The sequence below is a fragment of the Camelus dromedarius genome, chromosome 25, assembly GCF_036321535.1.
Source record: "Camelus dromedarius isolate mCamDro1 chromosome 25, mCamDro1.pat, whole genome shotgun sequence".
Taxonomy (NCBI): domain Eukaryota; kingdom Metazoa; phylum Chordata; class Mammalia; order Artiodactyla; family Camelidae; genus Camelus; species Camelus dromedarius.
This window is the reverse complement of record NC_087460.1, coordinates 10,305,650-10,330,843: the sequence shown is the minus strand read 5'-3', so window position 1 is coordinate 10,330,843 and position 25,194 is coordinate 10,305,650. Positions and strand designations below refer to the sequence as shown.

Genomic DNA, 25,194 nt, shown 5'->3' with positions numbered 1-25,194 from the left:
TGTGTGTGTGTTTATGCAGGCAGATTTAATCCTTAAATTTTGTACTTTTCACTTCTGAGCGCATGGTCTTTTCCATTAATTACACCGCAAAGCTTTCCTGAAATGCAAAGCTGCTTTTAACATTAGGAAAAGAAGTAAAAAGAAACAGAATTCTTATAGGCAATTGTCTGATAGGTTTTGTTATGGACTTAGAAAGTTACTCAAATTACAAGACCTAAAATGTTATGGTGGCTTTCCTTTTGTGTGGTAAGCTTAAATGAACATCTGTGAGAGTCAATACAAGCATCATTTAAGAAATATTGTTTAAAATTAAGACTCATCAAGAGATAGAAAGAAAAACTAATAATTAATATACATCAGATGGCAAGTATAAAAAAATCGATATTTTAAAAGTTCATCCTTACTATAAAGGCTTAAGTGCATATCTAAAAAAATCTAAATGTGTGCGGATTTATATAGTGTTTATAGGTTTGCAGACATATATGTTTTGTGAATCTTTATGTTTATATATTTATATTTTACATAGAAACAAAACTGAACATTACCTGATGCTAAATCCATTGGCTGAAAGTTTGCAGGACGACAGGATTTGCACAATCTCAGTTTGTCACCCCAAATATGATTACAAAGATAAAAAGATGGCTTTACAGTGAATAAACCTGGCCAATACTACCTTACTAAACTGATCACCAATACTGGAACAGACTGACATCATGCGTCTGTTGCTGTGTTGTAAGCTGAAGAACACAATGTCACCAAAAATGGTTACTCTGACTCTATGAATGAGAAACTTATAGACAAAACCAAACCAGATTAAGGGTCATTCTGTCAAACAACCCACCCACCCAAACATCTCAAAACAAGCCAATGTCATAAAAGACAAAAAAAAACAAAAAAAAAAAAAACAAAAAAAAACCAAAACTCAATGAACGTATCCATTTTATTGAAAACTAAAGAGAAAGGATAGTGTCAGGTCCTCGTTTGGTTCCCAGCCAAAAATAAAGCAGTCATAAAGGACATTACTGGGAAAACTGGGGAACCCTTTAATATGAACTATACGTATTAAATAACGTCACTGCACTTGGGCTAAACTCCCTTGCTGTGACAATGGTGTGGTTGTGAAGACTGCTCTATTCAGGGGACATACATGTTGAAGTACTGAGGAGCGAAGTATCTTCAGGGCGTGAGATCTGCAACTTACTTTCAAATTGTTCCGGGGGGAAAAAAAAAACATTGAGAGATAGAGCTAAAGCAAACACGGTGACATGTTTACTGTTGGTAAATCTAGGGGAAAGCTATAGAGAGGTTCATGGACTGCTTTTCTACTTTTCTGTAGGCCTGAAACTTTTGAAAATGTAAGCTGGGAAAAAATAAAACCAAAGGAAATTGAATCACTATGCTGTACACCAGACCCTAACCCCACATTGTGAATCGACTATACTTCAATAAAAAATTAAAAACTGTTCAAACCAAATGAAATTATTCTTTAAATGCTTTATTTCATGTGCCCATTTCAGCAATATTGAAATATAGGTTTAACATCTATGCACTCACTCTCTTTAAAGATTTAAAATATGAAATGTTGAAGGATTGGTACAAATTACAATCAAAATTTACAACAAAGCGCTTTAAAAATAAGACAGAGTTTCAAATTGCGTTAAATTTCTATGGCAAATACAGAACAAGAATAAAGGATACTGGCGACGCTAACATTCAGACTAGATTTTCCTCATCTTAATTTCTCTGGTCCCTTCCCACTTAAAGTCTACAAAAGTACTCATTACAAATTGGAAGAACACAATTCTTAGAGAATCACTGGATGGTGAGTTGTATGACTCGTTACAGGTACAACTTACTCCTCAACAACCTGTAAGCCATCGAAATCGTAACTGCATACCCAAGGAAGAAAGACAGAGCCCGATTTGGCTGGGGAAGGGGTGTCAAATACGCAATTGTGTGGTAGATTCGTGACCCAACAAACAGTCTGAAGTGCAGGAGGGCCGTAGAGAGATCTGGACCACTCAAGGAATACAGAAGGCCGATGCCAAGAAATGGCACGATATTTTCAAGGTCATTCAGGTGGGCTCTGTGAAAATAAGATTTCAAAATTTCAAAATCAGCAGAAATATATTCATTTTTCTTTTTCTTCTGAAACTAAATATAAGTGTTAATGGATCTTAAAAATGCAAAGTACAAGATTCATTTTTAGTTTTCTCAAATTCCCTTCCGTCCTTCCCCATTTGACTTCTACTCAGAAGGTCTCGTGATTTTTATTTCTCTGATTTTTAGTGTATCTCAGCATACAATAGAGAAGGCATTTTGCACTTTCAAGAATATCCAAACTGCCTCTATATAACAAAACTCACTTCGTTTTTATAGTATAAAATACTTTCTCTTCCAAGCTTCATACAACAGCAATTTAAGGTTCTTCTTATAAAAACGCTTCTTCTAGAAGGCAGAAAATCCTTTTGGTTATGATCTTTTTTAAGATTCCTCCCTCACTTGTGCTGGTCTGCAAAATGGTGACCAAGATCATCCTTGCCCTCTCACCCAAGCCACTAGGTTGCCAAGAGTCAGTTTACCAACTGAATATCGAGAATTTCATGCGTGTCACATCCAAGTAACAGAATACTTAACTAGCCTTTCAAATATGGGGTGAGTTTTAGCCAACCTACCCTAAAACTCCAACAGGAATTAGTTACTAGTGACGGAGCAGAGTGCAAAGTATACACAGAAATGACAGGCAACAAAGAGAAAAGATACATTTCCTAAATGTGATCTTGATACCACAGCTACAAGAATACAGAAAACAGTTTGGACACAAGTCTTCCTCTAGTCCCTGGCGCCTTGGGCCTCTCTGGCTGGGGCTGTGAATATACAAGGCACATCTATTACTGACTTGATATTTTTAGGTGCTTCATTGTCACATCTGATAGCCCTGTTTAAGTCGCCAGAATTAAAAATGGCTTAAGAATCTAGACGACCAGACATCAGGATGGGGAGAGTGTTCATCAGCTATTGATACAAATTTCAAAATGAAAAGTATTTGTTTTACGTTACTCTCTTTTTCTTTTAGTGAAAAAAAAAAAAAACGTAATTATTACATATTGCCTGTTCAGTGGTCACCACTACCCTCCCTTTCTTTCCTTTCTCCTGTTTTCTGCAGATTATCTGTAAGGCTGTCTGAAAAAGATGATGACAATATAAAGACATGAAGAAGGTGATGGTAATCTAGGTAAGTGAGGGGTTTGAAAGGTTAAATAAAGAACTACCTGCTCCTGGATAAAAGCCAAGACAGAAAGGTATGCGTGTGTTCGTGTCCCCTCTCTTCCGTGGAACCCAAGGGTAACTGAGAGTGAGGTGGCCAAGGAAAACCAAGAGAAATATTTTCTACCAAAGAAGGGCTGTTTTCACCAGTTACACCAATGGTGTATTTTTGGTCCTTTGAATTCTCCTGCTGAACCACAGATACATCGTCACCTCCCAACTTGGCCACGTTACTTTTCTTCTTCACAACATTCTTAAAGGACAGACATTTTTAAATTGAGAAAGAATCCATAACAGTGAGACCCTGTGAAAACGATGTTTATTTCTAAGCCCATCTTAATCAACTGGCAAACAGAACGCAGTGTTAAAACAGAAGGAAGCCAAGGACAATAAAGGGTTAAGAGCTTCAGACCGAGGCGGGGAAGGGAGTTCAAGGGCAGGGCTTCCTTCCTGGCCCTTCCATTCCCCGCCCCCCCCATCTCATTTCTCCTTTTCAATTCTGTTTCCTTGTCCTCAGCCCTCAAAATGGTCTCACAAATAACACTCCTCATTGTCCTAGTTCAGGTCTGTTTCCAACAGAGCCTCACATTCTATGTTAATTTATGTCATTTTACATGCTTTTCTTTTCAGACCCCCTCCCCGCCAGGCATGAGCTTACCCAGCCTCCCAGGGAGCCCCCGCTATCCTTCAGTATCTCCTGTCCACTGTCACCCTTTCTCTGCCCAAATGTTAGATTTCATCCTAGACAGGCAGCTTCCTTCATTTTTGTGTCATTCCCAGATGGACACCAAAATCTAGCACCGGGTGGGCATCAGCCTTTATAGGTGACCACTTTCTACCCAGGTCTGCTCCCGCCTCTCCATGATCCCGGGTTCCCATTTTCCTTCCTCCTCTGGACAGATGCCTCTTGGGGCAAGCTTGCTCTGGGGTGAACCTTCCTACCAGCCTTGCCCTGTGCAAATGATGCTGCAGGCACATCTTCCTTGCCAGATCAGAACCACTCCGATCTCAGCATCGACCCACCCTGGGCCAGAGCTGCCACGCATCTTTGAAAACTATCAGAGGGTGGCCGGCTACAAAAGGAGCTGGACACCAGGCTTCCTGATTCCCTTCTCTTACCTGAACCTCTTCACGCTCAGCATACAGCATCATGCAAATTCCCACAAACACATTTTCCCAAATTGACATGATCACTCAAATCCTTTTCCTCCTTCCAGAGCCTAACACTCTTCAAGGTCAACTTAACGTCTAATGAGAAACTGCGTCATCCTTCTCTAATGACGACATGCATGTTGGTCTTACTTCTAGGGGAAAAGTTATAAACCCATCAAGGGTAGGAACTGGGTCTTTAAGCTGTTTTATGCCATTCCAATAAACGAAGTGACAGTGACACACACGCAATAATCTTGCAGCAAGTGCTTCGTTCGTGCACTGGGGCCAGGAGAGAAGTCACCTGGCTCAGCTCCTAGCCCGTGCTCCAGTTCCTCCACAGAATCCCCAGGGAGCACCACCCGGACTGCACTGCACAGTCTCGCAGAAGGGGTGTTCTCAGCATCTGAGGGCAGCATATTCTAAATGTCTCTCCCTTTCCTAAGTACCAACTCCCTTTTTTTCTTTTGAATGCTTCCCTTTATTTCTCCAGCTGCCCTGATTACCGTACAACTTTCTTTTCCCCTTATTGTAGCGAATGCATATGGTTTCTAGAACAAGATGAGGCAGGATTAAATAAACGCATACGTAAATTATTTGCGAATCATCTCTGATTGCCGTCTGTCCTGAATGCAAATAATTTACTTCAGGTCAGTGATCTTGACCTTTGAACACATATTACTCTGTGTTTTTAATTAAGTGTTCCCTACGTGTACTATGTATTCATTTTCTCAGTCCTGCACACCCAAAAGCACACTTCACTTCCCTTGCAGCCCCCTTCAGTCCCTGCCATTGAAATGTGCTCACAGAAACAACTTTATAATGACATGTGGAAGGAACGGAAAAGAAAAATTCTAGATTAAAAATGGAGAGGGGAGAGGCTGGAAACTCTTTCTCCAAAAAGTATCTCCAAAAGTGATTTGTCACTGGGAACTTTTTTGATGGAAATGATAGGGTGTCAAAAAACACACCTTGTCTTTCCTGGCCACCCAGCTCTTGCCACCCTGAGAAGCCAGAGTCTGATCACCAGGGGGCGCTGTACACACGTCTCGGCATCTCCTCAAGGACTCTGACTCCTTTCAGAACTCAGGTCAGTTCTCACTGAGTTTTATTTGTTGTTCACAACCTGATGAGAAGACCAGCTTACATAATGGCTTTCTCCTCTAGAACTACAATCCCATGGGCACAGAGAGGGAGAAGCAGGGGCTGGGAAGGGAGAAGGGGAAAGAATCTAAAATCCCCAAATAAAATAGGTTTTGCTAAGCTTTCACAGGGGAGACTTACCTTCATCTTCCTTTCAAACATACTAATGCTACCAAAGGTCTAATTGGTGGCACTTTCAAGTTCTGGGCGATTTTATGAGCTTAGGGTCATGATTAGCATCGTGTATGTGATTGCCTTCTCTAAAAGGGATGCACAAAAAAGGATGAGACAACACTTTAAACTGTCTCTGTAGTGGTTTTGATAACTCCACAAAGCTTTAGTCACCTTTTCTAATTTTTATTCTTTTTCATCATAACACATGTTAACACCTGTAATGTTCCTCTGATACTATTTGAAGTGTTCATGTTGACTCTTTGTCCTGAAACTGTTTTAGATTCACAGTCTTGGCACAGTTCATTTTCGTAACTGGCCAGTTTGCTCAGGAGGACTGCTGAATTAACAAACAGATAACTAAGTATGGAAGGGGTTAAAATTTTATTCTAACTATCTAGCATAGAATTCCTTTTAGGAAAAAAAAACCACTCTTGCTTGAAATAACTTGGGGTTAAACTTGTTTGCATAAACAAAAAAATTAAATTTAATTTCAGTACTGGAAAAGCGGAAGAGTACAGGGGGCAAAGAAGAGCCAGCATGATGGTGTAACGCTGGCCACTGTGTCAGGGGAAGTGGGTCGGTGCTTCCCCGGGGACAGGATGCTGAAAGACACGGTCAGAGCACTGTCCAACACACAACTTGAAATGTTGAAGTGTTGCCGTGGTGTAAACTCTGCACCTCAGTTGAGTCAAGTCTACTTTTACGCACATTTTCAAATTGATTTGTTAAGAAAATCGAGGAAAGAGCCAAGTTGACTTCAAGCCTAACAAAATGCAGAATATGCAAACATGCACAAATGCACAACGCAGCCTGAGTTAATCTTGAGACTACATATACCATAGGGTAATCTGCAGAAATCTTGGGAGGGGCTTCCAAGGTGATAAAGCAAATATGACCTCGATTCTAAGGGAATTAGATGCCGCAGCTGATACCTGAATCACGGAAGTAAATTTTTTTTTCCTTCAGCCTCCATTTTATTTATTTATTTATACTCACCAAATTGAAGTGTAGTCAAATATATTCATGTTTCCTGTCTTAACTATTCATCACAAAACTAAATATCTGTGTGTTTAAGTATGGCTATGAAAACTCCTCACTGCCTCCTTAATATTATATAATGTTACTTATTCCGTGAAATGTGTCTAGAACTGCACCACAGTGCGGGGCAGCGTTAGAAAATACTAAATGAGAAGATGGTACATAACTTTAATGTTTCACATGTTAGAAAAATACAACTAATGGATTGGCAATGGAATTTCAATATAAAAAAATTGCGGTGGGGAGGGGGTCAACTAAGATGGCGACACAGGAGACTCCTGAACTCCCGTCTCCACGGAGACACCAAAGTGGGGCAGCTACTTCCGAAAGAAAACCAGAACCCAGCTAAGCAACTTCTGCACATTGAGAGAATAGAAAATGCCCATGTGGAAATGGATAGGACAGGCTGAGACAGAATCTTGCCATAAACCACTCCCCACTCCCCGCCCCAGCACAGCATCATATGATCAGGAAGGAATGCCCAAATCCCAGCTTCTCCCTGAGGGGAAACAGGTTTGGGCACCACATTTAGCGCTCCGACCTTTATGACTTTCACCCAAGGAACATGCTCCCCACCAAAAAACACCTATTTCTGCAAGTCGGTGAGGACTGCATCCCAAAGACCCACAAGACCATAGCAAACAAAAGAAAAGCTACGAACAGATGAGTGAGACTTGCTGTGGATATTCTGTCAGGGCTCAGCACAGAGAAGCAGGCAAAATTGCCCATCCTCTGTCTTTCCCTGAAAGATGTCCACCTGCACAGTTTGAAAGCTGCTGTCTGAGGGTCAGGCTTGTAACCTAGCACACATCTAGGAGCTAGCTGCAACCCTCCCCAGAGACCGGGGAAACTGGCACAAACCTTCCTCACCATCTCCCTGCAGCCCGTGTTCTCCCTTAAAGAAGCTTGTACACACATCTGCACCCCAACTTTTTGCTGCCACCCATGGTACAGGTTCCTGAATGTCCTGGCTCTGAGAGCCAATGGGGCTTCCATTCATGCATCCTACAGGGCTGCAGCAAACACAGGAGTTCCTAATTGGCCACCATCCCAGGGCTCAGCATAGAGGGAAGAGATTAAAATGCCCATCTCCCAGTCTTCCCCTGAAAGGCGTCCACCTGCATACTTTAAAAATCTGCTACCTGAGGGTCAGGCTTCCAATTTAACCTGTTTCTAGGGTCTGATCCCTTCCCTCCTAGGGAACCAGCAGACACCTCCTCCATCTTCTCCACCTACCTGGAAACAAGTCACCAGTATTTCCCTGGAAGATGCCTGCACACATCTGCACCCCAGCTTTCATGGCTGCAGCCCAATGGATGAGTCTCTGGGTCACCAGCTCCGATAGTCAACAGTGCTGCCATTTACAAGTCCCGCAGGAATATAGCAAACAAAGAAGCAGTTTTCAACAAGACCCCTATATGCATTATAGAGGCACCAGAAGTATGAGAGTGAAGTGGGGGAGGGAGCTTATACAAAGAAATATTGGCTGAAAAATTTCCCAATCTGAAGAAAGAAGTAGACATCTAGACACAAGAACTTCAGAAAGTACCATAAAAGATGAATCTAAGGAGACCCACGCGACATTATAATTAAACTGCCAAAAGTTAAAGACAAGAAGAGAATTTTGAAAACAGCAGGAGAAAAGCAACTTGTTTCATACAAGAGACCCCCACTCCTGAGAATATCAACAGATTAGCATTTTATCAGAAACTCTGCAAGCCGGAAGGGAATGGGATGATACAGTCAAAGTGCTGAAAGAAAAAAATAATCTACCAATCAAAATACTCTACCCAGCAAAGCTGACCTTCAGAATTGAAGGAGAGAGAGTTTTCCAGAAAAACAAAAGCTAAAGGAGTTCACCACTAATAAACCAGCCCTAAAAAGATGTTTGAAGGAGTTCTTCAAGCTGAAACTGAAGGACACTAATTAGTAAGAGGAACACATACGAATAAAGTATAAAACTCACAGGTAAAAGTAACTAATAGAGTTAAATTTAAAATAGTCTAATGTAATGGTGGTGGGTAGGTCACTTATAACTTCTAGTTTGAAGATTAAAAGACAAACATATTAAAAGTAACTGCAACTATGATAATTTGTTAATGGATACACAATGTAACAAGACGTAAATCGTGACATCAGAAACATCTAATGGGGAAAGGAGTATAAAAATATATAGACTATTTGTATGCATTCAAAGCTAAGTTGTTATCAGATTAAAACAGACTGTTGTAAATATGTTTCCTGTAAGACTCAGGATTATTACCACAAAGCAAAAACTTGCAGTAGACACAAGAAGATAAAGAGAAAGCAATCAAAGCTTACTATTATAGACAATCATCAAATCGCAAAGGAAGAGAGGAACAAAGGAATTACAAAGCAACCAGAAAAGCATTAACAAAATGGCAATAAGGACAAACATGGGTTAAGCTCTCCAGTCAAAAGACACCGAATGACTGAATAGATAAAACTGAAACAAGACCCAGCTATATGCTGCCTATGCAGTGACTCACTTCAGCTTTAAGGACACACATAGATTCCAAAGTGAAGGGATGGGAAAAGACATTCCATGCAAATAGAAGCCAAAAGAAAGCTGAAGTAGCTATACTTACACCAGGCAAAACAAACTTTAAACCACGGACTGTAACAAAAGACAAAGTAGGTCATTATATGATGATAAAGGGGGTCAATACATCAAGAGGATATAAGATTGGCAAATATTCATGCACCCCAACACAGGACACCTAAATATATAAAGCAAATATTAACAGATCTGAAGGAGAAATAACACACCATAATTGTAGGGGACTTCAGTATCCCACATTCAATAATGGACAGATCATCCAGGAAGAAAAGTAATAAGGAAACATTGGACTGAAACTATACATTAGATCAGATGGACCTAAAAGACATACAGAACTTTACATCTAACAGCAACAAAATATACATTCTTCCCTAGCACACATGGAACATTTTTCAGGAGAGGTCACATGTTAGATTAAAAAGCTACCCTTAATAAATTCAGCAAGTTTGAAATCATATCAATCATCTATTCCAACCTCAATAGTATGAAACGAGACATCAGTTACTAAAAGAAAAGTAGAAAATTCACAAATACGTGCAGATTAAACAACACGCTACTAAATAAGCAATGGATCAAAGAAAAAATCAAGAGAAATCAAAAAATATCTTGAGACAAATAAAGATAGAAACAGAATATACCAAAATTCGTGGGATGCAGCAAGGCAGTTTTAAGAGGGATGTTTATAGTGACAAATGCCTACATTAAGAAAAAGAAAGATCTAAAATAAATAACCTAACTTTGTAACTCAAGAAACTAAAAACAATAAAACAAACTAAGCCCAAATTAAGTAAAAGGAAAGAAATAAAGATCAGAGTAGACATAAATGAAATAGGGACTAAAAAGACAATAGGAAAGATCAATGAAGTAAGAGCTGATTCTTTGAAAAGATAAACAAAATGGACAAATATTTAGCAAGACTTACCAAGGAAAAAGGAGAAAGGACTCAAATAAATAACATTAGAATTGCAAGAGGAGATATTCCAACTGATATTACAGAAATACAAAGGCTCAAAAGAAACTACTAGGAACAATTACATACCAACAAATTGGAATATTGTAAGACATGGTTAGAGTCTTAGTAACATACAACCTACCAAGACTGAATCATGAAGAAACAGAAGATCTGGACAGATCAATTACTAGCAAGAAGATAAAATCAGTAATCAAAAACCTCCCAACAAAGAAATCCAGGACCAGATGGCTTCCCTGGTGGATTTTACCAAACATTTAAAGAAGAATTAATGCCAATCCTTCTCAAACTCTTCCAAAAAATAAAAGAGGGAAAAATTTTCAAACTCATTTTTACAAAGCCAGCATTACCCTGATAATAAAGTCAGACAAGGGTACAAGAAAAGAAAATTACAAGCCAATATCCCTGACATACACAGAGGCAAAAATCCTCAACAAAATATTAGCAAACTAAATTCACAGTTTACTTAAAAGGATTAAAAGGATCATACACCATTATCAAGTGAGATTTATTCCAGGGATGTAAGGCTGGTTCAACATCTGCAAATCAACCAATGAGATACTCCACATTAACAAAATGAAGGATAAAAATCATTCGATCACTTCGATAGAAACAGGAAAGCATTTGGCCACACTCAAAATCCTTTCATGATAAAAATTCTCAACAAACTGGTTATAGAGGAAACATACTTCAATATAACTGTGACCACACATGACAAGTTCACAGCTAACATCATATTCAACAGTGAAAAGCCAAAAAATTTTCCTCTAAGATCAGAAACAAAACAGGCATGTCCATTCTCACCACTTTTATTCAGCATACTCCTAGAAATCCTAGCCAGAGCAATTAATCAAGAAAAAGAAATAAAAGTTATCCAAATCAGAAAGAAAGAAGTAAAACTGTCTCTATTTGCAGATGACATGATATTATGTCAAGAATCCCTACCTAATTTCACCCCAAAATTATTAAAACTAATAAACAAATTCAGTAAAGTTTCAGGATACAAAATCATTCAATATACAAAAATCAGCTGTGTTTCTATACACCAACAATGAACTATCAGAAAGATAAAATTTTAAATTCCATTTACAGTAGCATCAAAAAGAATAAAATGCTTAGGAATAAACTTAACCTTGGATGTAAAAGATCTATACACTGAAGAGTATAAGACCCTGATAAAAGAAATAGGAGACACAAATAAATGAAAAGATATTCTGGAGACTGGAGGAATTAACATTGTTAAAATGTCCACACTATCCAAAGCGATCTACAGATTTAATGTGCTTCCTCTCAAAATCCCAATGGCATTTTTTAGAGAAACAGGAAAAACAATCCTAAAATTTATATGAAACCACAAGTAAACCTAAATATCCAAAATGACCTTGTAGAGACATCATCTTTCCTGATTTCAAACTATATTACAAAGCTAGAGTGATCAAGGCAGTATTGTACTAGCATAAAAGCAGACACACAGATCAGTAGAGAGCCCAGAAATAAACCCATGCATATATAGTCAATTAATTTTTGACAAAGGAGCCAAGAATACACAATAGGGAAGGACAGTCTCTTCAACAGACTGTGTTGGGGAAACTAGATTTCCAAATGCAAAAGAATGAAACTGAACCCTATCTTACACTGTACACAAAAATCAACTCAAAATGGATTAAAGATTTGAATGTAGAACTTGAAACCATAAAACTCCTAGAAGAAAACATAGTGGGTAAGCTCTTTGATACTGGTCTTGGCAATGATTTTTTCTGGATTTGACAACAAAAGCAGAAATAAACATGTGAGACCACATCAAACCAAAAACTTTCTGCTTGGTGAAAGAAACCATCAGTAAAATGGAAAGACAACCTGTGGAATGGGATAAAATATTTGCAAATCACATATCTGATAAGGGATTAATATTCAAAATATGTAAGTAACTCATGCAATGCCACAGGCAAAAATTAATAAATAAATAAAACAACCCAACTTTTAAAAGGGACCCAAATAGTCATTTTTCCAAAGAAAACATCCAAATGGCCAAGAGGTATATGAAAAGGTGCTCAACATCACTAATCATCTGGGAAATGCAAATCAAAACCACAATGAAGTATCACCTCACACCTATTATGATGGCTATTATCAAAAAGGTAAGAGACAGCAAATGCTTGCCAGGATGTGGAGAAAAGGCAACTCTTATACACTGTTGCTGGGAGTGTAAACTGGTACAGCCACCATGGAAAACAGTACAGAAGGTCCTCAAAAAATTAAAAATAGAATTACCATTATCCCAAAGAAATATCTGCACTCCCACATTCATTGCAGCATTATTCACAATAGCTGAGACATGGAAACAACCTAAGTGTCCATCAACAGATGAACAGATAAAGAAAACATGGTAATGTATATACACATACACACACAATGGAATATTATTCAGCCTTAAAAAAGGAAGGAAATCCTGTCATTTGGGTGAATCAGGAGGGCATTATTCTAAATGAAGTAAGACAGAGAAAGGCAAATATTGTATGATCTCACTTATATACAGAATCTGCAAAAAGAAAAAAAAATCAAACTCATAGAAACAAAGTAGAAAAGTGACTCCCAGGCTGGCAGGTGGGGAAAATAAGGAGAGGTTGATAAAAAGGTACAAATTGTCAGTTTTAAGATGCACAAGGTCTGAGGATCTAATGGACAGCATGGTAACTATAGCTGATAACACTGTATTGTGTTACTGTATAACTGAAATCTGCTACGAGAGTAGAACTTAAATGTTCTCTCCAAAAAAGAGGGGAGGGGAGGTCAGATGTGTGAGGTGATGGATGTGTTAATTAACTCAATACAGGGAATCCTTTCACAATGTAAACGTCTGTCAAATGATCTTGTACCCTTTGAACATCTTACAGTTTTATTTGTTAATTATACCTCAGTAAAGGTGAAAAAAAAAAGTTTGTGATTTACATAACTTTATGACAAGGATTAAGAAATATACCTCCAGAACTAGAATTCAATGTGCTTCTAAAAGAAGTCTATTCATGGTATTATTAGGAAACTGTGTAGATGGTATCTTGGCTTATTGCTTTTCATTGTTCACTGAACTCTCAGTACATTAAACATAATATCTAAAAAGGAGAGAGGGAGGGAGAGAGGGAGAAAGAGAGAGAGAGAAAGGAAAGGGAGAGATTTCCCAAGTTCATAATTTGAATCTTACCCAAAAATACCTAGTTCTTCAACCTTTTACACAAGCTGACAGTTTCACTTCTGGAGAAAGATGACAGAATGGCAAGAATCTACCATCCTCATGTCACCTTGTACCTGTCATTACTTCTGATAAATCCCTACACAGAACAAAGTCATTAACCCCAACAAAGTGCATAGAAAAGCTAAATTGGAAATACGTGCAGTCACAGTGAGCGCTGGAGACGTCCAGATCCCTAATTTTTTATAATTACATGGACTAGGTAAGGTGATTGACTTCTCCTTCTTTCTCAAGACCCCAACATCCTCACTTAACTCCGTGACCAATATTCTTCCATCAAGTAAATCATTTCAGGAGACAGTGGGTTCACCTCCGCACACGTTCCACTCTGTCATCTGTCCGGAGATACTTCTTGGCATTTTCTCCTTTGCCAGAGCCTGTGCAGTCCTCTGGGTTGGCAAAAGCCTATTCCAAATACAAAAGGGAAAAAAATTCAAATATCAAATAACATGGGGGGTTTTCCACCCGACAAGTTATTTCCATTCTAACGGAAGGAACTTGGGCATCCATGTTGGCCATCATGGGGAAACCACACTGGGAGCAGCAGATCAAACACAAGAGTAGGAGACAGCATCTATTAATAAAATCTGAACGTTTACTAACATTGCAAAACCTTTTAAAAGAGAAACATAAGTAAGAACTTAAATAAAAACCAGTGTTAAAAAAAAATCTTGCACTCTAACGATACTTCCATCTTCTAGTTCTATAAATTCTTTATCTCTTTTGAAGCTGCTCATTCGGTCATAACGTGTTTAGAATTGTAATCAGTTGGTAATGAATTAAAACATTTTTTCATTTAAAAAAACAGTGTATAAAAATAGTGAAAAGGAAGCAAAAATGGGGAAAAGCGAATGATTCTAAGTCCTCACTGGCCACTATCGTGGTGAACTTTTACAGCGATGCTGACTGATGCATCTCCCTTCAAAGGTCTTAATATTTCCAACTGGTTGGCTCATGAGAAAGCCACATGTTTACTTGCCAAGGATATTCGAGACTGAACAGGCATGAAGAAAAAACAAAAGAGTGAGGGGCAGGAAAAGCTTTTTGTACCTTGTTAGGGTATCTGGGTCTCTTATCTTTTTTTTCTGAATTAACTAAAACTTTTGGTTGAATAATACAGTGAAATATAAGAAGCCGAACTGTGCTTCCGTAAATACCAAGCATGGGAGTTCTAGGGCACGTGCGCGTACACTCCTTCCTGCAATAATTATGCTGTTTGAAATGCTTTCCCATCCCCTGAAACTTGAAACACGCATTTAAAAATATTTAAGTATATTCCACCACTGAATAATTTATAATAAGGAGAAACATGAACTATAAAATTAGCCTTAATTTAAGCAGAGAAACCTCATAAATACGACATTTTCCCTAATATGACATGAGCATTTATTTCAGATAAAGATGTTGAGGAGAATCAATGGGCAGAGACATGACACGGTATCAGCTCTTGAGGTCAGATCCACCTATCTTGTCCCTAAATAAATGCCTGGCACACACTAGATGTTCAATAAATATATTCTGATGTAAGTAAATAAATGTATTTCACAATGGAGACTGCGTGGGATTTGAGTTAAGACCAGAACAAATTTGAATCTCACCCATTATTAATGTGTAACCAGTGAAGAGGTAAGCTACTGAACCTCTCTGACTTTTATTTCCTCATCTATAAGATGGGAAAAGTCATGATCATCTTACATGGTAATGCTAACAATTATGCAAAATGATTCCACGATCTGGCACACACAGGCAGCAGCATGGCTCTGAGCATATACCACTGACACGTCACAAATTTGATTTCCCTTCTTCTCTTTTTAAACAAGCTACATTTCTGCCATCCTTGGTGCCACTACATTCTTAAAGGACAGTGAAGACCTGGTAGTAGCAGACACTTTATAGCCTGCTGCTCTCACACCTTGCCCCATTAGAGATTTAAACATGGGGGTATGAGCCCCCATTAAAATGCAAATACCCCTGGGCAGGAGTGACATCTCAACTCAGTAACAAGGACATACCTTAGGGAGGTCTGTGTCTTCTAGATAAAAGCAAAGCTCTGGAGGACAAAAAACTCAGGACAGGGACTAGAAGAGAAATATGTAGTTTCCAGGAGGAAGGTGCTGAATTTGGGCACAGGTGACATAGGAAAAAATGGGGCACAAGAAGCTGGCCATGTCCCAGGTCTCAGCCAAGTCCCTGGGATGCGCCCCACCCAGTGAGGGTCCTTGGCTTCGCTCGGGAAAAATTCAAGAGTGAGCCACCGTTGAGTAAAAGTAGATTTATTCAGAGAGATACTCCAAGGACAGAGTGCAGGCCATCTCAAAAGACAAGAGAAAAGTCGGAGGGGCCTAGAAGATACACATTCCATGGGCAGAATGTGGGCCATCTTACTCAGAGGAGAGCGGCAGCTTCAGAGCATGGGGCTGGCTGGGAAAATGAGGTCAGCCACGCGGTGCGGGTGTTGCTAAATCCCCCGCCATCTTGGACCTCAAGGACTATTGAGAGTTGCCTTTTCCATCACCTTGGTGCTAATTACTATGTCATTCCTCTAATGGCTGTGTCCTGCCCCATTCCTGCCTATCTCCCAGGGACCACACCCCTGAAAATTCTTTAACTCTGTCAACATAGCTTTGCTTTAACCCCATCACTGTCATCATAGACCCTGCTTAAGTACAGGTTATGTGTTTCAAAATCTTTCTACCACATTCTCCAAGCCTCCAGTTTAAAAAAAAAAAAATTCTTATAATGCTGGGTAGAAATACTATTCACTTAAGAAGTCATCACCACACAAAATTCAAACGCCTCAGCCCAATAAGAGGCTCTACCAATAATAAAAAGAATTTTAATTCGATCCCCAAAGCATATCTTTGACCTGTAATAGAGCTGAAAACTCCAGTTAACTGTCTACAAAATGACTATTTTCTAAACTCTAGTTGGCAACACTAACTTCAAAAAAAATCATAAAAAGTTTCCTTGAAAACTTTGGTACTCCAGAAATCTCACATGCTGAGCAGCAGGATAAGAAGCAAAAGGCATAGAGAAAAAAACCATTTACTAGTTTCTGGAAGAAAGCAGCTGGTTCCATAAATATGTCAGATCCACGTATACCAAACGATTGTACACTTCCTTTGCGGTATTTAACAATCTGCCAGTGGGCTTTACAAAAAAGTACAGTAAATTACGAAAATGGTTTTCCAGATTCCCATCTCTTAAGAGAAGGCGTTGCCTCCAAGTGCCTTACCTTCCTTGTCAATCTGTAGAAGGCAGTTGCAGTACTCATGAACATCATTTTTGAAAGAACAATCGTTGCATAGGAGGCAAAGGCCATGAACACTTCATTTTCCATGAGCTGGGTGAGGTCAACCATTGTTTCGATTTTGGGCTGGGACCTTAAAAAGATTTTAAACAAGCAGACATACATACCCCAGATAAGCTGACGGTGACTTGATGTGTTTATACTGCAGCATTAACCACATTGTTCTTAAAAATATTTGGGGTTATTTGCAGAAGGAATAATCATTTAGTTTCTGTTTTAATCTCAAAATCAGTAGCATTGGTTTTTGTTTTGTTTTGTTTTTTCTAGTCCTAGTCATGAAACTTGAAGACATCAAACTAGTACTGAGTGAAAACGAAAATGTAGGGGGTGTTACAAGCAGAAATAAACAGGCAAACTGCTCTAAAGGTAGAATAAAATAAAATTTTTGCATCAAGATGAACTACAAGTTGGACACAAAAAAGCCAGTCATGGATCTCTTTCGAAACACCAAACTACGTACATAGCAAAACCATGAATGCTTGATTAGAAGCACCTAAGTTCTAATACCTGTCCTCCTTTACAAATGCAGCTTGCAGCCTTTCGTCACGTCAGCAGTATGTGAGATCTCAAGCTCCAGGATCTGAATTTCTCTTGGCTATTAGCCTTGGTTGAGAACTTTAGCCTCTATGAAACTGAATTTCTTCACTTATAAGAGAGGAATAGTAACACCTCCTAACTTAGTGGGCTGTTGTCAGGATTTAATTGAGACAATATGTGGACCATACCTAGCACGGAGCCTGGCCCATGAAAACCCTCAGTGAAGCTGATTATCTCCTTATCATGACCATCACTAATCCCATGACCATGGTCATCATTCACACCAACCCAAGTGCAGAAGGCAAAGCAGGACGATGGAAACGTAAAACAACAGGCTTGCGAATGCCAGCTGAGAAACTGGCATTTATGATACTTTTATAGAAGGGATGGGGCGGGGGGGGGATTAGCTTTACAGAACTCTGCAGGTTACTTCATATTCCATATTTATTTCCATCTAAAAGCTGTCAAGAGTAAACTGATTGTAACTGCCTGAGTCAGGAGTTGGAAGTATAATTGGGAAAGGGCTCAGGAGGAAAACAGAGGCACACCGGTGCTACTCAAGTCACAGTGGGTAAGAATCTAGGGGGAAGCTTAAATTCCACACTGTCTGATACTCATTCTTTTTAACCTCCTTTGTTTTATTATCAGCCCCGCCATCTACTTCTTCTGTCTCTTCCACATAAACACACATCTTTTCTCATACCCAAGCTTAAATGCTATTTAACCAGCTTCGCATGGAGGGCTGTCTCTTGTAGACACACCTGTTCCAGCCTTTAAAACTCAACCCCTGGGTGCAACCTAGAGTGACGTCTATCACATTCTTATCACTCTGTCCATCTACCGATAATCTCTAAACCTATGTATCTTTCTATACTCTGTTATTGGGCACGCAGTTGTCTATTTATTACTGTTGAATGTGACATAAATCACACGTATAATACAAATATACTTAATTTTATAAGACCTGGCTACACGTCTAATTACACCATGTACTTTACAGGCATGACCTTACATAATTGTTGTAACTATGGTATTATAACCCTCATAAGCATATCTATTCTACAGATGAAGCAAATGAAAATTAGAGACATTACGCTTCCATGCTGGGACACAAACCCAGGTCTCTGATCTCACATCTCATACACTAACCACACTGCACTGTCTCCTTAAAAGAGACTGCAAACTGCTTAATTCTGATTCAACTAACATTGACTGAACGCCTACCCTGCGGCTGGTGGTGCTGGCATCTCTTCCGTCTGTTATCTTCCTTCCTCTTCCAATTATGCTACAAGGTACGTATTATTCCCATTTCGCAGATTAAAAACAACAACAAAGCTTGCTAAGCAAACTGTCTTTTAAAAGGTAGGCTAAAAATATACTCCTTGGATTAAGGCAAATAGAAATTTACAGCTGACCCTTGAACAACATGAATTTGAACTGTGTGAATCCACTTATAGTTGGATTTTTTTCAATACTAAGTACTTGTGTATTACTAAACAGTCAGCAGATGGCTGAATCTGCAGATGTGGAACCACGGATACAGAAGAACTGAGTATAAAGTGGGGTGACTATAAGTTATATGTGGACTTTTGACTGCACGGAGGGCTGGCCCAATTCTCTCATTGTTCAAGGGTCAAATGTATTCTAGTTTAAACACACACACACACAGCAAATTAACCCACCTCCACAAAGTCAGTAGTCTTGAAAGCAAGTATGTTAGATTCTGCCAACTAAAGAATGTCACTAGCCATCTGATTCTACAAGAATGAAGTCACCAGCCAATACAGTAGCTGACCTTTAACATAGCCCGAAAGGTTCAGGAACAAGACACTCTGTTCTGGGGAAAACTGGCAGAACAGGGCTTCAGAGTGTTAGATATTTTCGGGAGAAAGTTTTATGAACCAAATTCCTTGCATCTTCTCATAGAAAGATGCAAGTGTTTCAGAAAAGCACTAAAATCATTGATGGAGACGTCTGTTCCTTGTGACGCTAAACGGCAACATTCTCCCAAGATGTGTGTTTGAATGCAGGTACCCCCCTCACCAAAATCATATACATACAGACTTCCCTCCCACCTCGTCTTCAGAGCGGTCCCTCAGAGCCATCTGAGAGGCTGTCTCCCCGGCTCTAGACCTCTTTAAGCCCCAAATAAAACTGAATTCACAGTTCTCACATTGAGCGGTTTTTTTTTTTCAGTCAACAATTCTAAGTGCAAGACAAAACTTTTAGCCATATTTAATGTATCTGCTCTTGTTCTAGTTTTGAAGGGGTAAAAGTCATGAATAAACTGCACTCTCCTTCAGAGTGCATAAAAGTGATTAGCTTAATAAGGGATCCCTAAGTCCTACGCCTCCGGACAGAGATCTGAAGAAACACAGCAGGGGTGTTAATTTAAAAAAAAAATTAAGAAAAGTTTATTGAGTAGGAAGTCCTGCTATTTAACAATAATTTTTAACGTGAAACCGTTTCTGTAGGTCCCCACCAGTGTTCTCAGAATGAAATTGATTTAGCAATGGAATAAAAGTCCAGAGAACGGTTTTCTATCCATGAAAACTGGTATTCAAAGAACAGAGAAAAAGTGGAAGACTTCCAGCACTGCTGGTGGGAATAGAACACAAAGACACAAGCAGTTGGAGGAAAAGGGTAACAGGAGGCTTCTCCTCTAAATACGAACAATGTGCTGAAACAGCACTTCACACACAGTTTCTCAGCCGACAAGAAGGTGACTCAGCTCCTCAGGTCAGTGGTTTCGGGAGCCGAGCCAACACGGAGCTTCTGATACCTCACCCCATAGGTTCATGAACTGCCTCTCGGGACCAACATCGTCCACTCCCAGCACACCTGAGGGTGGCGTGAGGAGGGTGAAAGGTAAGACATTAAGAAATGGGAGTCATTTATAGCATGAAATTAGGTGATTCTGATCTAGACTTTCTTTTTCAAAGCTGATTGGTCGGTAAGTTGCCTTGAAGCTGCATCGTGGCTGGGCAGTGCACTCCGAAACAGTTCCCAGGAAGGTAACATGCAAGGAACTGGAAAGGTAACTGGAAAGTTACAGGAAAGGTCGCCAGGAGGAAGGAGAGCAGGATAGTAGTAATAATAACTCAGAGGGTAAAGTGTTCAGTGGTTGGAGTCGTCTAGGAACTCGGTAGAAATAATTTAAGAAAAGCAAGCGGAGCAAAACACGAAACAACGGTGATGGGTGTAGAAAATAAATCACTCCAATGATGGATTCCACTGGCAAGGTGTGTCATTACTTTTATTGTCCATCATCGGCTGGCAGAGTTGAGAATATCTCCACCCATCTCGCCAGAGGGCGGAGCTCAGTCCCCAAATATGGAGGTGGTGCCATGGTAGGACAAAGGGCAGCGTGGAGCACACACAGACTCTGGAAGGAGACTGTCTTCCAGGTGGATCCAATTCAGCTGTGACCCAGCTGTGATCAACTTATCTTACCTGTAAAATGAGGTTAATAATACCTCCTACCTCACAGGATTCTGGTGAGCATTCAATGAATAAAGTGCTTCGAAAAGCAGTGGGACCTGGTTCGTGCTACAGAAATATTTGGTAAATAAATAAGCTCTCGCCTTGCCACTGTTCTAGGCACTGAGGACACAAGTTTAGAGTTTTGAAAGCTATCTCATTATCTTACTTGAGAATTGGAGAACTCTAAAGTAGTCAGAGCAAATATTCTCTCTCTGTCTTTAACATATAAGGAAACTGAGGCCCAGAGAGGTAGAAAGAATGAATGAATCCAAATTCACAGTGGAGGGCCTAAGCCTGGAATCCAGTTTTCTCAAGTGTTTAACCTGTGGGCGATCAACCATCAAGGCTAAGAATTCTAGACTGCCTTGGCCTTCTGGCAACCCCTTTCTGTCAAATCTCCTTCCTGTGTTGTCCCCTGACCTCCTGGAATCCCACCCCTACCCTAACAGTGTCTGTCTGAGTGTTGATGGTGTAGATACTATCAACGGAGAAATATTCCTCTTATTTTTCCAGGCTCTTGGTCAGAAAGAGCAAAGTTCTCTTATCTACAGTGGCCTCTGTACGTCAATGTTGCAAAACACCCAAAGAATCTGCATACACGTTTCCAGGGCCATGACTCTGCAATTTTACACCTTCTTACACCAACAGAAAATATGAAATAAAGAAAAGTAATTCAGCGACCTTGGTCCTGTTTATGAGTTCGAGAATTTACCAAATAGACTAAAGTGACTGCAGGCTTGGCCTCTGTGCTTCAGAGCCCAGGTACTGGGAGGAAAATGCTGGTGACTCGGGGTGGGGGGGGAATGTGGGGTGAGGCTGTTCTCAGGGGACTGAGCTAACGTCCTTTTCCAGCCTCCATGATTGAGACACTCCACTTAAACCCCCAGAAAAATTGTACTTTTCTGCCACAGAGAGTAATGCAAATTTGGATCGGTTTACCACTTTTTTTTTAAATGACCAAAGATTATCAATCCACATAGGCCTCTTATTTCGGAAACAGCAGAAGGCAGCAAAACTCAATACCAGCCAAACTTAACTCCCAGGGGATGCAAAAAAGTGTCTAGTTTGGTATTCACAGTGACTAGGGCTCTAAGAACACTGGGCTAGATTTGTTAGCTGGGGGCCTGGAGAAGGGAGATGGAAGGAAGGCTTGCAAGCACCCTGGTTTCCACCGCCCTCATCCAGCTACAGAAGTAATATCCGAGGCCTTAAGTCCCAAAGAAGGGTTTCTTTAACCTTTACTCCATCCGCATGGCTTCCTCCGCTGGACTGGGAGGCTGAGAACCCTCCCAGGAAGTTTAAGCCTTAGTTTTCGAGTCATCTGACTCTAACACTGTCTAATTCCTCTAACGGGGTTTTTAGTTCATGTCCTTCTGCACGTTGCTCATTATTACACACACTTTTGCTGATGTTTCTCTGGCCTATCAAAGTGAACCAAGAGGAGCAAGTCTTGTCTTTCCCCGGGTGCAAAGGCCAGTTTGTCCTTCATCTCGGAGCAATTGCAGGATTTTACACCCTTAGGATGAACGGAAGTTGCTTAAAATGCAGCCACTCCCTATATTACAACTCCTTGCACGGACTTTTTGTTCCCCCAAAGTTCGGGGGGGGGGGACCTTTCAAAGTGGGTGCTCCTCTGGGTTGAGAATAAAAAGTGGGTAAATCATCACTTACACATAGAAAAACATAATTCTTTCAAGTTTTCTTCCCGGAGTTTGACAACTTCCCTACAAGGGTACAAGGAACGCAACGCTCTTTTGGAAAAGATGGATGGAAAAGCAAACGTTTAGCAGCTAAATGGAGCAAAGAAGTCCCCGGTGGGCAGAGAGCCTCACGCCTGCACCTGCCGTCCCTGTCCCCTTGCCGCCGCCGCCCTCTCCGTCCCCTCTGCGTCCACCCCAACCCCGTCCCCCCACCCACCCCCTGGAACGTACTGTGAATCCGAGCAGCAGAAAGACCGCGAACTGGTCCCAGAGGCGGGTGGCGCGCGCGCTCGGGGACTTTCACGGGGAGAGCGGGGGCGGGACGCAGGCGCCACGCCCTCGCGGGCCAATTCCTTACGAATTCGCTCTAGGACGCGCCGGGAAAGCAGAGCGCCCCACCGCGCCAAGCCCCTCCCCTGAATCTCCTGATTTTGCTCTCCCGGAGTAATCTCCGCCTACCGGTGCCCGGCTTTGAACCTTTCTTTTTGGCGCCACCGGAAGCTCTCCGCCCGAATTGCCATTTCCAGCCTCAGCGGCTTGGGGACCTCGGCGCAGGTCCCCGAACTCGACATCGGCGAACATTTCAAGTTTGGGAGTGGGAAAGGAGGTCACATTTGTTTCGCTGGTAACAGTTTTTTAAAAAGTCTCGTTGAATTTTGAAAGCACTGAAAGCTTTAGAGAAAGTTTCAGTCCGCGGCGGCGGGAGGGGGGCACCTGATTAGGCGTCTTGGATGAAATTACCTTCGGCTAAACTTCGCTTGCCCCGCGCCCGTGGCGTGGCCAGGCTCCCCCCGAAAGGCCGGCACTGACCCAATGGAACGTTTGCTGACGACCACCTATAGTCCTCCAAATCAGAGATCCGGGGACAGTGTGCCTCCTCACCCTGTCCCCTCCCGTGCAGGCTCCAAAGTGGAATCGGACGAGATTAAACAGGATCGATGTGTTACACAATCAGCTTAGTATAGTCTTTGCGCGGACATTTAGGGGAGTTGTCTTAGGAAGGCAGAGTTATTCTCACACTAATATCTAGATTAGGGCTATTTCCAAGTTTCCTAGTCCCCGCGACGGTATTCATGGATCTAGCTCGCATGGCTTTATCTAAAACTGTTTTAAGGACTTACGTTCGTCTATGTTCATACTTCTCACACATTTACCACCTGCGATGTGTAGTGTACTTCCTCTTCTTCTTTGTCCGTTGGCCCTAATTTTACTTCTTTTAGACTTTAAGGGGTGCCCCCCCCCCAGGACTAGCTGTCTAGGATTTGATGGACAAATCCACAGAAGGGAGTAAGAATTAACCAGTTTGCTCTAGGAAACGGAAATGAACTACAGGCCTGAGAACAGTTTCTACAGAAGCAGATCAGTAGCACTGCTAGGAAATCCAGCCTCAGCAGACAGTAGTGATTCATTTTCATTGTCTGTGTCTTTTGAAAACTACATATATTTATCCACCTCTCCTGGCAAAGTACACTGGAACCTGGCTGAGACACTGGGGATAGGACACAATTTGAGATGCTTCTGAATTCCCACCAAGGGATTTTAGCACTACGAGTATTTAAAAGACTCTTTTCATTTTTTATGAGGTAATACAGCTCCAATCTTACAGATAACATTACAGAAAAAAAGGTGCAGAGAGCTACTATTTGAGTAATTTGATATAGAGAATTCCAGCTGAACGGTTCTAACCCGTTTTTGGAAAGACTTCATCTGACTCTCGAACTATAAAATGTATTCAAACTGTTAACCAGTCAATGAGTAAATATTGAGTTTTTACTATCAATAAACCAGGTACATTATTACCTGTCATATATATGTCACTGTCTTTGGCACAATGCCAGCACTGGACTGCAATGAATGAATTGAAGGGACAGTTATGAAGTGAATACAAGACACCTGGTTTGATGCTAAAATCTGAAACTAAGATAAATAACATCAAATAATCGTGCTCAAGGAGTTTCCAATCTAATAAACACAAAAGCCAGAAAAGTAAGACGTTGCCACTAAACTTTAGGAAGAAAAGATTTCAATTTAGAAATGAGAATGATAGGGTATGAGTCTAGGGCAGTAACAGGAAAAAGGTTGTGATAGAATTTACACTTTTTCCTCACGTTGGTTATATGCTGTTAGATGAGTGAGGAAGAGAAAGAATTATTATTCAGCTTGTTTTAGTTTGGGTGATAAAGGGAAGGCTTCAGACTCTGAACCCTTCCACTCACCACCGCTGCTAAGCCTATAATGAAATCTCTCAGGGAAACTCAATCCAGGTTCAGGACAGGTTCAGAATTCCATAGTAAATATTCAAATGGTTTCAAATGTCAGTGATCTGGGGTGGGGAGAGCAAAGGTCATTCAGCAAAGAGTAGCTGCCACAATAAATAAGGGAGATCAAATCAGAAAGATATGGAAGAACGAAGCATTAGAAGTCTCATAATTCTTGCCTTTTAAGAAACAAATAAGAAATATCAGAAAGGACTGCTATCACCACTAGGCTAGGCTTCCTGTAAGTGGGAAGGAATCAGGTACCCATCACTCCTTTTAATTATTTTAGATCTTTATTTTTCCTAAATCCATGAAATAAATGCCCACAATCTGAAAC

At 40.5% G+C, this 25,194-nt stretch overlaps 1 protein-coding gene across 1 annotated transcript; it reads right to left on the bottom strand.

The window, feature by feature from the left end:
• Window positions 1-1,474: 1,474 nt before the first annotated feature.
• On the bottom strand, window positions 1,475-22,986 carry MGST1 (microsomal glutathione S-transferase 1). The gene is made up of 4 exons (XM_031444039.2): window positions 22,831-22,986; window positions 16,805-16,952; window positions 13,880-13,974; window positions 1,475-2,086 (listed from the first exon to the last, which is right to left on the bottom strand). The coding sequence occupies exons 2-4, from the start codon at window positions 16,928-16,930 to the stop codon at window positions 1,840-1,842; spliced, it is 468 nt and encodes a 155-aa protein (XP_031299899.1). The 5' UTR covers window positions 16,931-16,952; window positions 22,831-22,986; the 3' UTR covers window positions 1,475-1,839.
• Window positions 22,987-25,194: the final 2,208 nt, after the last annotated feature.